At 43.0% G+C, this 13,001-nt stretch overlaps 2 protein-coding genes, 1 long non-coding RNA gene and 1 pseudogene across 3 annotated transcripts; 3 read left to right on the top strand and 1 right to left on the bottom strand.

Annotated features, from left to right (window-relative positions):
* The first annotated feature begins 643 nt into the window (after positions 1–643).
* On the top strand, positions 644–2,822 carry LOC135342565 (uncharacterized; annotated as a pseudogene).
* Positions 2,823–5,474: 2,652 nt separating this feature from the next.
* LOC135352453 (uncharacterized) lies at positions 5,475–7,358 on the top strand. Its single transcript, XR_010399793.1, has 4 exons — positions 5,475–5,620; positions 6,796–6,829; positions 6,892–6,963; positions 7,209–7,358. It is a non-coding gene; the product is annotated as an uncharacterized LOC135352453 (long non-coding RNA).
* A 249-nt stretch (positions 7,359–7,607) lies between these two features.
* LOC135335133 (uncharacterized) lies at positions 7,608–11,363 on the top strand. The gene is made up of 6 exons (XM_064530585.1): positions 7,608–8,163; positions 8,218–8,697; positions 8,898–8,913; positions 9,086–9,253; positions 9,410–9,777; positions 9,848–11,363. Exons 1-6 carry the CDS (start codon positions 7,783–7,785, stop codon positions 10,166–10,168), a joined length of 1,734 nt encoding a protein of 577 aa, XP_064386655.1. The 5' UTR covers positions 7,608–7,782; the 3' UTR covers positions 10,169–11,363.
* On the bottom strand, positions 11,219–12,965 carry LOC135343606 (ATP-dependent DNA helicase RecQ-like). The gene is made up of 3 exons (XM_064540612.1): positions 12,507–12,965; positions 12,182–12,405; positions 11,219–12,120 (listed from the first exon to the last, which is right to left on the bottom strand). The coding sequence occupies exons 1-3, from the start codon at positions 12,768–12,770 to the stop codon at positions 11,280–11,282; spliced, it is 1,329 nt and encodes a 442-aa protein (XP_064396682.1). The 5' UTR covers positions 12,771–12,965; the 3' UTR covers positions 11,219–11,279.
* Between the last annotated feature and the right edge of the window lie 36 nt (positions 12,966–13,001).

The following is a 13,001-nucleotide window of genomic DNA, read 5'->3' as shown; positions in this document are numbered from 1 at the left end:
ATTGTAGAGCAGCAGTCAAGACAGGTAATGAGCATGCTGACTATAAAAATAATCCTTTGTAGTTTTAGCCACACCCTATAACGCGGAGTGTTTCACGCAAACATTTTCGTTTCCAATCCCCTTCCTTTTCAATCTATGGGCAAACCATAGGAAGGGGATTGGAAACGACCAGGCCTCCCTGTGTAAATAAATGGTTGAAACACTCCGCGTTATGATTTCGCACTCGCGATTATTTTTGTTTTGACCGTACTCTGGTTGTATTTCAACTGTTTCTAGCTCTGCTCCTATGCACTAGCGATCACTCAGAGGCTGGGAGGTTACTCTAGATAAGTAAGTTTACACCACTGACAAGCTCTAACTTGTCTAAGTCCGCTGTCTTTACTCTGTTTTTGAGTATAGCTTGAATTACTCCATGTCAACTTTTCTCTTTCCCTGCTGCGAAACCTAAACAGCAAAAGACATTGCTTGACTTGGTTATTATGTATCTAAGTGCTATATAGAATGGTTTCATGCCATGGATAAGCTTTACTGTTCATAAACGTTTGCAGTATAGTCCTTCAAACTGACTAATCAAGCCTACTCACCAAGGAGCTTTTCGAACTGATCTATTAAACTGACTAATCAAGCCTACTCACCAAGGAGCTTTTCGAAGTCAAACACTCGAATGACGTGCTGTAAATGCAACCATACGGGACGCTGTCTGAACTGTGTGTGTGTCAAGAGAGGCCAACCATGTCAAAACTGTCTTCCACAGCGACTGGGAAACTGTGCTAATCCCGCTCATGTCGTGCCCTTACCGACAGCTCCGAATGACATGCCTGTGCAACCTCTCATTGTGCCAAACATTACTCCGTCTCAATCAGCCAACCTCCCACTAAGCCTCCCAGGATCTCCTTCACACTCCCCTGCCCAGGCCCGGGGATGCAATCTTGCGGAAACGGTACTCCCTCAATTTATCCCCCCTGCAGACCCCGTGTTTACTTGGGGGGAATATGACTGTCTGACCTTTATCAACTCTCTCAATGCTGCATTCACTGAAGCAGTACATTGGAGGACGAACCTTTTCAAAGTCCCCCATGGAAATGCTGGAAAGTCCTTTGTCTCCGAGCTCGCGAGGCTCTTTAATGCCTTTGCTTCAAATTCAGCCCTAGAGACAATTGCTTTAAAAGCAGCTACACTCATGCCCATCCTCCTTCTACAGAAGCCTTTTCGTAAATCAAAACAAAAAGATCATACCTCTTGCCTCACTAGGCGCTTGGACACCTGGCGAGAGGGAGACCTAAATGAACTACTGAGAGAAGGAAGAACAATACAACACCGTATCCGCATCACACCACCACTCAAGAAAGAGCAACTCCCTCGTTCCTTTGCTAACCTGATGCTCCAAGGCAAAACAAAAGCAGCTCTTCGTCTACTATCTGAGCAGGGTAAAGGAGGAACTCTCCAGCTGGATGAAATTGTCACAACTCCAAATGGTCAGAAAAAGGTGAAGGAGATCTTCATTGATAAACACCCTCCAGGCCAACCAGCTTACCCCGATGTAATCATTAAGGATGACCCCCAAGATGTTCATCCTGTATTTTTCGAATCACTAGATGCCACTATAATTAGATCTGCCGCCTTGAATACCAGTGGCGCTGCTGGTCCATCTGGCATAGATGCACTAGGCTGGAGACGTCTATGCACCTCCTTTAAGTCTGCTTCTGCGGACCTCTGCCACTCACTCGCTCAGACGGCAAAACGCATCTGCACTGAACTGATCGACCCAGCCAGCACAGCCCCTCTATTGGCTTGTCGTCTCATCGCCTTCGACAAAAATCCGGGTGTTCGTCCCATTGGAATCGGAGATACTGCTAGGCGTATCATTGCCAAGGCCATCCTGCGAGTCACTAGGCAAGACATTCAAGAGGTCGCTGGCTCAGTACAGCTCTGTGCCGGTAAAATCTCTGGCACAGAGGCAGCTGTCCACGCTGCTCGCACCCTCTTCAATAAAGACGACACTGAAGCCGTCTTACTATAGTAGACGCCAGCAATGCTTTCAATTCTCTCAACCGGCAAACTGCTCTACATAACATCTGGAGACTCTGCCCCTCCCTCGCAACAGTCCTCATTAACACCTACAGGGCTCCGTCTGAGTTGTTCGTTGATGGGGACACTCTCATCAGTCAGGAAGGAACCACTCAAGGAGACCCATTGGCGATGCCCATGTACGCCCTGGCAACGATTCCCTTGATCAACAAATTAAAAGAAAATGTAAACGACATCAATCAAGTCTGGTATGCAGATGATGCTTCAGGGTCTGGGACAATCAACAGTCTACGTCTCTGGTGGGATCAAATTAATATCATAGGCCCCAAATTTGGCTACTTCCCCAACCCGAGCAAAACCTGGCTTCTCTCAAAGGTGAATTGTCTTGATTCTGCAACAATAGCTTTCGCAGGCACAGCAGTGAAAGTCACCTCAGAAGGCAGACCCTACCTTGGAGCAGCCCTCGGTACTAAAGACTATATGCAGTCATTTGTTGCTAATAAGGTTCAGGGCTGGGCTGACGAACTCGAGCTCCTGTCAACCATTGCCCAAAGCCAACCACACGCTGCTCATGCTGCGTTTACCCACGAAATGAGCAGCAAATGGTCATATCTCACTCGTACAATGCCGAATCTAGGCCATTGCCTAAGCCCTCTGGAAGCAGTTATATAAGAACCAAATTGATCCTTGCACTCACAGGCAGACCACCCCCAAACGACATCGAGCGTAACCTCCTGGCTCTGCCTGCCAGACTTGGTGGTATCGCATTGGCCAACCCCACCGTCTCCACTGACTCTGAGTTTCTCTCCTCCACCAAAATAACCGCGCCCCTGACCGAGGCAATTCTACGGCAAGACCCTCACTACTCAGCAGAGATAATAGACCACCAGCTGAAGGCAAAATTGGAGGTGCACACTCAGAGAAGAGAACACTCCAAACAGTTATCGGAACACCTGTCAGTGAGTGAATCCCTAACACACTCGCAAAAGCGCTCTATGACCCTTGCCCAAGAGAAAGGGGCCTCTTCTTGGCTCACCTCGCTGCCCATAGAAGAATACAGCTTTGCGCTACACAAGGGTGCATTCCATGATGCTCTAGGTCTTAGGTACAACTGGCAACCCATCCGCACCCCGCTATCGTGTTGTTGTGGAGCCAAGTTCTCTGTTGAACACGTCCTCTCCTGCCCTAAGGGTGGCTTCCCCTCACTAAGGCATAATGAAATCAGGGACGTGACTGCTAACCTCCTAACTGAGGTGTGCAGCAACGTCAGTATTGAACCAGAGCTGCAACCTATCACTGGAGAAGCGCTCAGAGGTGCTACATCTAACTCTCAGCCAGGTGCAAGACTGGACGTCGCTGCAAATGGGTTCTGGGGAGGACGCTTCCAAAAAACATATCTAGATGTCAGAGTATTCAACCCTTTTGCCCCCTCCAATTCTCACTCCAACCTTACAGCCTGCTACCGCAAACATGAATTAATACAAAAACGTGCCTACGAGCAAAGGATAAGAGAAATTGAGAATGCCTCATTCACCCCACTCGTTCTCTCTGCCACCGGAGGTCTTGCAGTTGAAGCGACTGTTTTTTACAAAAGACTTGCCTCCCTACTTGCAATGAAATGGGATCAACCCTACTCCTCCACCCTGTCCTGGCTACGCTGCCGCCTAAATTTTTCTTTACTAAGATCAGCAATCCAGTGCATTCGTGGTGCCCGTTCAAGCATTGGTCAAGCCATGAAGACACCGCCCCCTATGGACCTGGCTATGTCAGAACTGCAAATCAACTGAACTCAGCATCCACATTGTAATTATTTTTGTCATTATTTTTCATTTTATTTTGTCTAGCTTTGTACCCTCTAACCTTTACATGAAAAAAAAAAAAAATTCAGGAATGCATATGCACCAATCAGATTGTATAACCCTTACGTAATGCATTTTTGTTGGCTTCCCAGCCCCTCCCCTCTGCAGAGCTTTGTGGTTATAGGCGCGGCTAATATTAATGATATTCATAGTTAGTACGCGCAGCAGAACGAATGCTAGATAGGGTAGCCTCGATCCCAGGCCGAGTTTTCGCTTTTATAACGGTTAGGCCAACAACTGGGCCTGGTACTAGTTGTCTGCGCATGCGTCAAATTTTCATTGTATATTTGTGGTCGGCAAAAATATTTAATAAATCAATAATAGAAATTTGTACACAGAAAATGCACAGAGTTAGTACACAAAAGATGCACATAGGGAGCTGCTTCACAAAGGCCTGGGGAGTTGCCAGTTGTGCTGCAGCACAATTACAGTGACCCAGGGCAACTTCAGGATGATTGAATGCCTTCAAATTACGTTTCAAAAAGATTTAGCAGGCTGCTGGACTTCTCTGATTCTAGGCCCCAACTCGTAACTCATTGCCTGAGAAAACGTAGATTCTCTTGATGTCTCTGAGCTACCCAGCAACGCTCGAATGAGCAGGTCATACTCCAGTCCTGTGTCTGTGAGTATAGGACAATATTAAAAGAAACCAAAGACGGTTAAACCCTTACCTCAAACTGTCCAGTCTCGTCCGTTAGTATAGCCAAGAGGAGCACTGTTGGGATAGCTGGATATTAGCCATTGCTCCTGTACAGAGAAGTAGACATTTTAAATACGTGTAGATCTATACATATTAAATTTCTCGGTTATAGTGTCATTGTCGACGAGCTGATGATGGCAGCACCAAGTTCTCTAGCTCACACTCTTCACTTGATCCACCATATTAATGATGAAACTATAGTCTACCTACATTCTTGCCAAACATGAACAAGACTTGATAGCATAGCCGGCCATAGGGCCCACACAAAAATATCTGACCTTAACAAGCTTGACAAAGCTTTATACCTTTCCCTTGTTGTTCAGTCTTCAGAATAAGCTTCAGAGAAGAGAGAAGCTTCAGCTAAGAGCCATTCCAATCGATTCCAATAATGATAAAACGGGAACTGACTTCTAGTACAGGATAGTACACGAATATAAATGTCACGAAAGTGAACGAGAATATCCATTAGTCAGAATCTGACAAACGATTGACGCATGCGCAGACAACTAGTACCAGGCCCAGTTGTTCGCCTAACCGTTATAAAAGCGAAAACTCGGTCTGAGATTGAGGCTATAGATAGGGCTGCAACCTAGCCTCGGCCTGGGATCGAGGCTAGGCTGCAACCCAGAGGAGGCTGGAACCACTTGACCTTAGCTAATTAAGGTCACTAATTGGATTTATCCAAACTTCTCTTACAGACTACTTCAAGCCTAGTTTTTAATTAAACTGATAAACACTAAAAACTAGGCTTGAAATACAATGTAGTCTGCAAGAGAAGTTTGGATAAATCCAATTAGTGACCTTAATTAGCTAAGGTCAAGTGGTTCCAGCCTCCTCTGGCTGCTACCCGTATCCCTTTTGGAGGCGGGCCACGCCCATCACTTCATAGTAAGGGCTATTCCTTCTTTTAATTAGTGATAGTGGTTGCGTTGCTTAGTCGACCTTTTAGAGCTATATTCTCTTTACTTTTTACATTAAAAGTGATCAATTTCACCATTTCTATGTACAGCACATTGTATGGCAGCCAAGACAGGTAAGAAGCATGCTGATTATAAAATAATCTCCTTTGTTGTTTTAGCCACGCCCTATAACGCGGAGTGTTTCACACACAAATTTTCGTTTCCAATTTAATCCCCTTCCTTTTCAATCTATGGGCAGCCCAAAAATATTAATGATTCCCTCTTTCTTAAGTAGCTGGGCATTGTATGCAAGTAAAATCAAAGCCACTTGGCTTTAGCCTTAGGTTGGTAAGTAATGTCTTAGGAAGCTGGTTTTTAATTAAAAGCAGACTTTTTGTGTACCCATTTAGAAAGTTACATCAATGATTGAATGTAGGTAAATGTCTCTTTGTATATTCATTGATAGTTGGTTCATCGTATCGGCACAGTAATTTACGACAGAACTTTGCTACATTTCCATAATTCTCTATCATGTCTGTGACTGTACTGGAATACTCAACGGTACAGACAGAGCTCCTCTCAAGAATTTGCCTGTCCAAGCTGCTTTTTACTGCTTGGAGGGTCTCACTAACTATTGCTGCTACCTTGTTGTGACTGTTCCACTAGCCATTGCTAATACATGGAGCTCAGTAGCTAGTTTATAGCCTAGCTAAAAGCATGGGTTGGAGGAAATAAAGAAGAAAACATTGACCGAAACGCGGATCGTCAATGCTATTTTTTACGTAGCGTTTCCCATCCCTCTCCTTCTTATATCTATGGTAATACTCCTTTGGTTATCGAATCTTCATCTGTCTGCAACTAAAGAGGTGAAGCATTGTGCCAAATTTTGCATCTTATAGAGTTGTAAATCTCATGCCTATCTGGGCTATCATATTTATAGTTTTGATAAGACAGCTGTATTTACTGAACTATAGTAGTTACACACTTCTTAACAGGTATGCAGTAAGTACTAAGTCTATACCTATTACCTGTACCAAATTTAAGCGAAATCTTTTGTTCGCATGACCATCTAGCTACGTGAACCAACAATTTTTTTGAGTGGTGGTAAATTGCATTTGATAGGGCAAACAATTTGCTATAATGTATTTGAACCTACTAACGTCTTATAGTTAGCTACCAGAATTCTTCGTAGATAGTAGGCGTATAAGAGAATATATTGGTAGGCAATTTGCTGTATAATCAAGTAGAATTAGGTTGACTATCTGTTTGCTGGTCTAGCTACGTGACATTGTAACAATTTTTTTTACAGATTAATTAAAGCCAGATCATGTCATCAATTGAGGGTATGTTGAATTTACCATAAATTCCAAGCAAACTATAATTGTTGTTTTTCTTGCTGTTCCAGGTACAATGCAAAAAAACCTTCAAGACGAGGTGCATGCAAGATTGCAATCTCAAAATTTCAAATTGCTATAGGGTAATTCATATATGCAATTACCAACATAATAATAATTATAGAGCTATAGGACAATGCATGTTATATAACAGTTTCATGCATGATTCAATGTATGTATCTACCTAGTTTTTTTCAATGGAAAAGAGTACGGCTATCTAAAGAGTGCAGCTTGATAAGTTATCCCTATAGTATTATGTACGTAAATAACCCATAGGCTCTGAAGTCCTCAGCCCCCTCTTCACTTATGTCATTGCCTCCCTTTACAGTGTTGAGCAAAGACAGTCCGGATCCGGGCCAAGTAAAGACCTACTATATAGAGATGATGATCATGATGACCAAAAACTGTTTGCATAATTATCATATGATCCTAATCAATTAATGTTTTCTGTCATTTATATTGTGATGTTATATTATTATAAGTGATCAGCACTAGCTGCATGTACACGTTCATGACATTGTAATGCAATTTGGCCTGGAATGTCATTAAAGGTCATAATTATTAGTGAAAGTTCACGATGCTTCCATGAAAGTGGGTGGGGCTAATTGTAGTCCTTTGTTGTAGCCAGGCAGGCTGTAGACTCGCAAGCCGTCACTGTTGCAGGCGAACAGTAGTTGGGCGGAGCCCGACCGTCCCTGACGGGAGGTCGGGTTGCAAGCCTATCTGAGATTTGTTCTATGTGTGTTTTTGTAACAAGTATGAATATCATTAATTTTCAAGTGGGTGTTAAACTACCTTAACCACGCAACACCCGCTGAATGAGTGCACATGTGAATTAGAGATTGCTCTTAGAAAACTGAAGACAAGCTAGTAGGGATAGATGATCTACACCACTCTGAGTAATGTATTGCCTTGGATGTGGCAGTGACATAGCTGATAAACTGAAGGACAGCCGGAATGTGAACACCTCAAGCTCTGAAAACGTTGCAGCAGTATGGAAAGCGTTCTTAGAAAATGAAGACCAGCAGGCTGTTGCAGATGTCGACAGCATCCTCAATGGTGGAGACAGCCAAAGAGTGCCCAAGATGTGCAAGAATTGCTTCTATTCTTACAATAGGTACACCAAACTTCATGACAAACTCCAAGAAAACATTAGAAAGGCCGCTGATGTTTTGGAACTACAACTCCCACTGCCAAAGAAACGTAAGCTTGATAGTTCACTGTCTTGGCAAACAACTAGGGCTCAGCCATCAGGATCTAGCACCCAGTCCCCTGAAGTTGCGGTGGGTGCCATTAATATTCATTTTATAAGTCATTAAGTCTAGTTATTTTTACAGATTAAAGTGTGTTACAAAACTCCAAAAACATTCCTGCTCACTCCTAGCCGAAAACACATAGGAAAAGCTATTGCTCGTAAAAGCAGAAAAAAAGTTGCTATGGAGGCCTTAAAAGACCCAACCACCAGAAAATACTTATTGAAGATGGTCGGGATAGAATTGGCCAAAAAAGTGAAATGTATGTCATCAGAGAGTGCTAACTCTATCTTGCAGAGCCAGAATCCTGATGACCTTAGACAATTCAGCTGGGAAATGCTACTGAACGAGCTCTCTAAGTTTGCCCCTGTGTTGAGACAACTCCTGGATTTAGCCACTAACACCAGAGTCCGCCGTTCCAACACTGATGCTGTCATTGGGATGTGTGCAGCCATCCTTATCAACCATCGCAATCCAAAGATGAATTTGGTCCAACGAAGCAATGCCCTGGTTCTGTATGCTGGTCACAGCTCAAAGCAGGTGATTAAAACGTTCCCACGCCAAGTTGTCTAAAAGAACGCTATAGATTGCCATTTTCACTTAATTTCAAATCTGCCTGGGAATGAGGCTATAGTATAATTATAATTACCGATATACAGACTGAGATTACTTTGTTTGCGAACGGTTGTATACTGTATAGGTCTATTAGCGACTACAGAGGTTAAATGTGACTGTATCACACTCTTCTGTGATTCGAATGCTAGACAAAGTTGGCGAAGGGTTTGATGCTCAGGTTAAGGAATGGAGAGATCGCCTTGTATCCACACTGGACAGTGGCAATGAAATTGTAAGAAATTTGTAATTATTAATTCTTTTTAAAAAAATATTATACAGCAAATTCAGAGAGCCCCCTAGATCACTTGTGAGAATGACGATATTGATCGGCCCACAGCATCCACCAGTGATGATTCGGACACGGACTTAGATTCTGACTCATCGTGGAAGAATTACTCACCCATCACCTCTGGGTCAGAAGACAAAGGTGATGATGATCTCAGGAGCAACTCCTCTTCAAGTGATGTGAGTAATTTTGACAGCAGTGATGAAGAAGATACTCCAAGTAACCTTCCTACTTCTGGACCTCTTCACCAGGGCTCAACTTCTAACGCACCATAAACTGGAAATATGGCAGGCGTCACATCCAATAAACACACTAAGCAGCAAGGTGCACATGCATGCATTATGTATACTTTTTACTTTGTGTTTTTGCATATAGATCATCCAACAATGTACCATTTGGTTGGTGATAATGTGGACAAAGGAATAAAACAGCGGTATATGAGAGTTGGTACCAGTAAGCCGGATGATATTCACTACTTCCACTCCTATGCTGTCGGTGACCGAATTGACTTCATGAATCTCAGTGACCAAGTTATTCCGACTCTACAGCAAAATTCTGAACAAGTTGCTGTTTCCTTATTACCAACATCTGACGATGATCTCGCTCTTCGTAACAACATGTGTATTCTCATGTCCAGAATCCTCTATGAAAACATGGGATTCTTCAATCTAGCTTTTGATGGTGTTGTAGATTGGCACATCAAGCATCAATTCTATGACGAGATGTCAACAAAGTCAAAAGTGGTTAGTAAGACATTTTATTGTGCTTAAACAGGTTTTTTAATCTTAACTACAATTTTCACACATTCATTAGCACCCTCTCGGAATTCTACCTAAAGACGAAAACAAAACCGAGCACATGATTGACATAATGTCTGATTTACAGCAATATGTTCCTATGGTGGAGATGGTCAAGGACTTCTATATTCCAACTATAGCCAGGACTGTGCCAGTGGTGACTGCTCGAGCTTATCTCTTACAGTTTGCAGGGGACCAAAAGACTGCGGCTAGGGCGAGAGGAGCACAGAAGGCCAAAGTGAATGAAGTGCCTCCTTCCGGCCAACTGGTTGGATTAGTCCTCCCTGTTGCAACTGATTGGCACACAAAAATGATATTGTTGAATGTAAGGTGCTAATATTTATGTATAGGGTTTGTAAATATTCACCTTTTTCGATACAGGTTATCTAGAAGTTTTTCTACTCTTACAATTCATCAGGAGACCATGGTACACTCTACCAGATCCGCAACAAGCTGAATCGCACAAATGTGGTGAAGAGTCCCAAAAAAGATGTCAATGCCTGTGAAGACTTCATTGAGATAGTGACTGACAGTCTTGTTGTTGTTGCCGCTCTTGCTACCTTTCAACTAAAGTCTGCAAATGACACCCCTGTTGAGTCCTTCCTTCCGACGGATATTTGGACTCTGTCTGACAGTGAGAGACGCGAGTGCTTGATAAAGCTCTGTGAAAAGGTCTATGACAAATTCGTGCATTTCAGCTACAACACGAGTGTGAGAATGTTAACAGGTGATGATCAAGTGTGTGAGTACTCAGTGCAGCTATTGCGTCTTGGATGCTTCTACATGGAGTTCAAAGATGCTATTAGGGAAGGTGATGGTGAGCGTGTGTTGAGGTGCTGGAAGTACATGATACCCATATTTTCGGCTTCTGGGAACAGGAACTACGCTTGCGAGGCAGCAAACCTCCTTTTACAACACAAGTACACACTTTCTCCTAGATTGTCAACACAGCTTATGTGGAGTCGTTTTGTGAATACCACTGGCCGACCTGGGAAGAACATTCCTGTAGACCTACACATGGAGCACCTAAATAAGATAGCTAAAGACGCTATTCGTTTTCAGGGCTCCAATCGATCAATAAAAGCGATTAAACGAATTGGCAGAGCAATTGGGATACTTTCTCCAATGCTTGACAACTTTGACTCTGTCAACCATGTTACTACTACATCCAGCAGACAAAGAAAGCCTAATTCACAGAAGGACATCCATGTGGTAGTCAATGAACTTGTAGAAAGTCAATCATTTGTTATAATACGCAAGGGAAGAAAGCATCGTAAATTTCCCCATCCAAAGGATGTTTTGAATGGCAAAGAGAAGAAAACAATCGTTGACTGGCTTATGAGTAAATTGCCTACCTCCGTTTGATTGAACCTTGGACTTTACTCAAAACTTATTATTTTATTGGCCTCATGCTTCAATTCATTATTTTGTTGATCAACATTAATTGATTAGTTGTTGAATAACAGAAATGAATGAAGATTTGCTTTACAATAACCACAAACACAAGAATGTGCACATATATCACAGCACATGCACTTAAAGACAATACTAATGGGACTACTATAGTTATCCATATTTCCAAAAAGGGCATCTCGTCTACACAGAGTCATGTTGGACACATACGTCTTAATTTCATCATCAACAGGGTGGTATGTTCTCGACTTCAACAGGGTGGCCATTGATGTTTTACCATCCCTTCCAGCCCGTCCAGTCTCTTGCAAATAGCTACTAATATCATCACATAGCCCCACATGAACAATTTGCCTGACATCGGGACAATCAACACCCATCCCAAAGGCTACAGTTGCAACAACAATCCTCAGATTTCCATCAATTTTAAATAAACGTAAAATTTGCGACTTGTGATTGGAGTCCGTCACACTGGTAAACATGTCAACCAAACGGAATTCTGGGATATCAGGTGCATCTTCTGGAATGGTAAACGCTGATCCTAGATGATACTTCAGAAAAATGTATATGTCTGCACACATTCCAAATGACTGTCCATAGATGATGGTCTTTGGAAATTTAGAACTTTGTACCTTGAGTTTGTCAGCCAATGCTCTGAACGTTTCTTCCACACTCTTAAATGATCCCACTGAATAGATCAGATTTGGTTTAGTTGGGCACCTCATGAGAACGTATGGGTTCCTTAACCCTATTGCACGACTCACTGCTAAACGGTCACTTCGAGTAGCAGTCGCTGTCAGAGCCATCACACGTACAGCTGGTGGAATTAGGCTGCGTACTTCACCAATTCGTTTCAGTACATGACGGAAAGTGTCACCCCTAAATATTCAGAATGAAGGGTTAATCACAGCACACGAACGTAAAGTACCATAAACCTTACCATTTCTTAACACAATGAGCCTCATCAATCACGAATGCTTTGAGCCTATTTGCATACACCTCCGCTTGTATGACTCTTTTCCACCTATTATTAATAATTATCATCTCAGGTGTGAAAAACACCAACTGGTACTCTCCCCGCTCAACTCCAGACTGAATTCTGCTGTCAGTAATTTCACCAGAGATGTAGGTACTGGAGAGACCTTTACTCAAATACGTTGCTACCTGCATGCATGTATAATGTGCAGATCATCTTGAAACCTTCATCATGCACACATCTATTTAAGTACTACAATTAACAACAACTTACACCATTTAGAATCTACCTGGTCTTTCATGATGGCTAAAAGAGGAGTCACAACCACCACAATTGAATGCCCTACTTCCTTCTTCAAGATCTTGTCAAGGGCTACTGGCAAGCAGGCATAACACAAGCTCTTTCCAAAGCCGGTTGGAAGAACAGCAAACACATCTCGACCTTCAATAAAAGCCAGAACTATATCAACTTGTTCAGGCTTTATGACAGGGTAGCCCAACTCTTTGGAAGCCTCAATGACACACTCCCTAATAAACTCTGATCTCTCCATCATCAACTAGCTCTGGTCTACTATTACTGCGTTGCGGTTGCACTGCAGCATTGTGGTGTTGCACTTAAGAGAGTAATTAACTGGGTGTGGTAATGGTCTAGAATCTGCAATCTGATTGGGCGCCACTATAGTGGCGCTAGAACAAATCCCAGATAGGCTTGCAACCCGACCTCCCGTCAGGGACGGTCGGGCTCCGCCCAACTACTACCGTACCGCGTACCGGTACGCGGTACG

The sequence above is a fragment of the Halichondria panicea genome, chromosome 1, assembly GCF_963675165.1.
Source record: "Halichondria panicea chromosome 1, odHalPani1.1, whole genome shotgun sequence".
NCBI classification, from domain to species: Eukaryota; Metazoa; Porifera; class Demospongiae; order Suberitida; family Halichondriidae; genus Halichondria; species Halichondria panicea.
The sequence above is the reverse complement of the archived record's forward strand: the minus strand, read 5'-3'. Positions and strand labels throughout refer to the sequence as shown.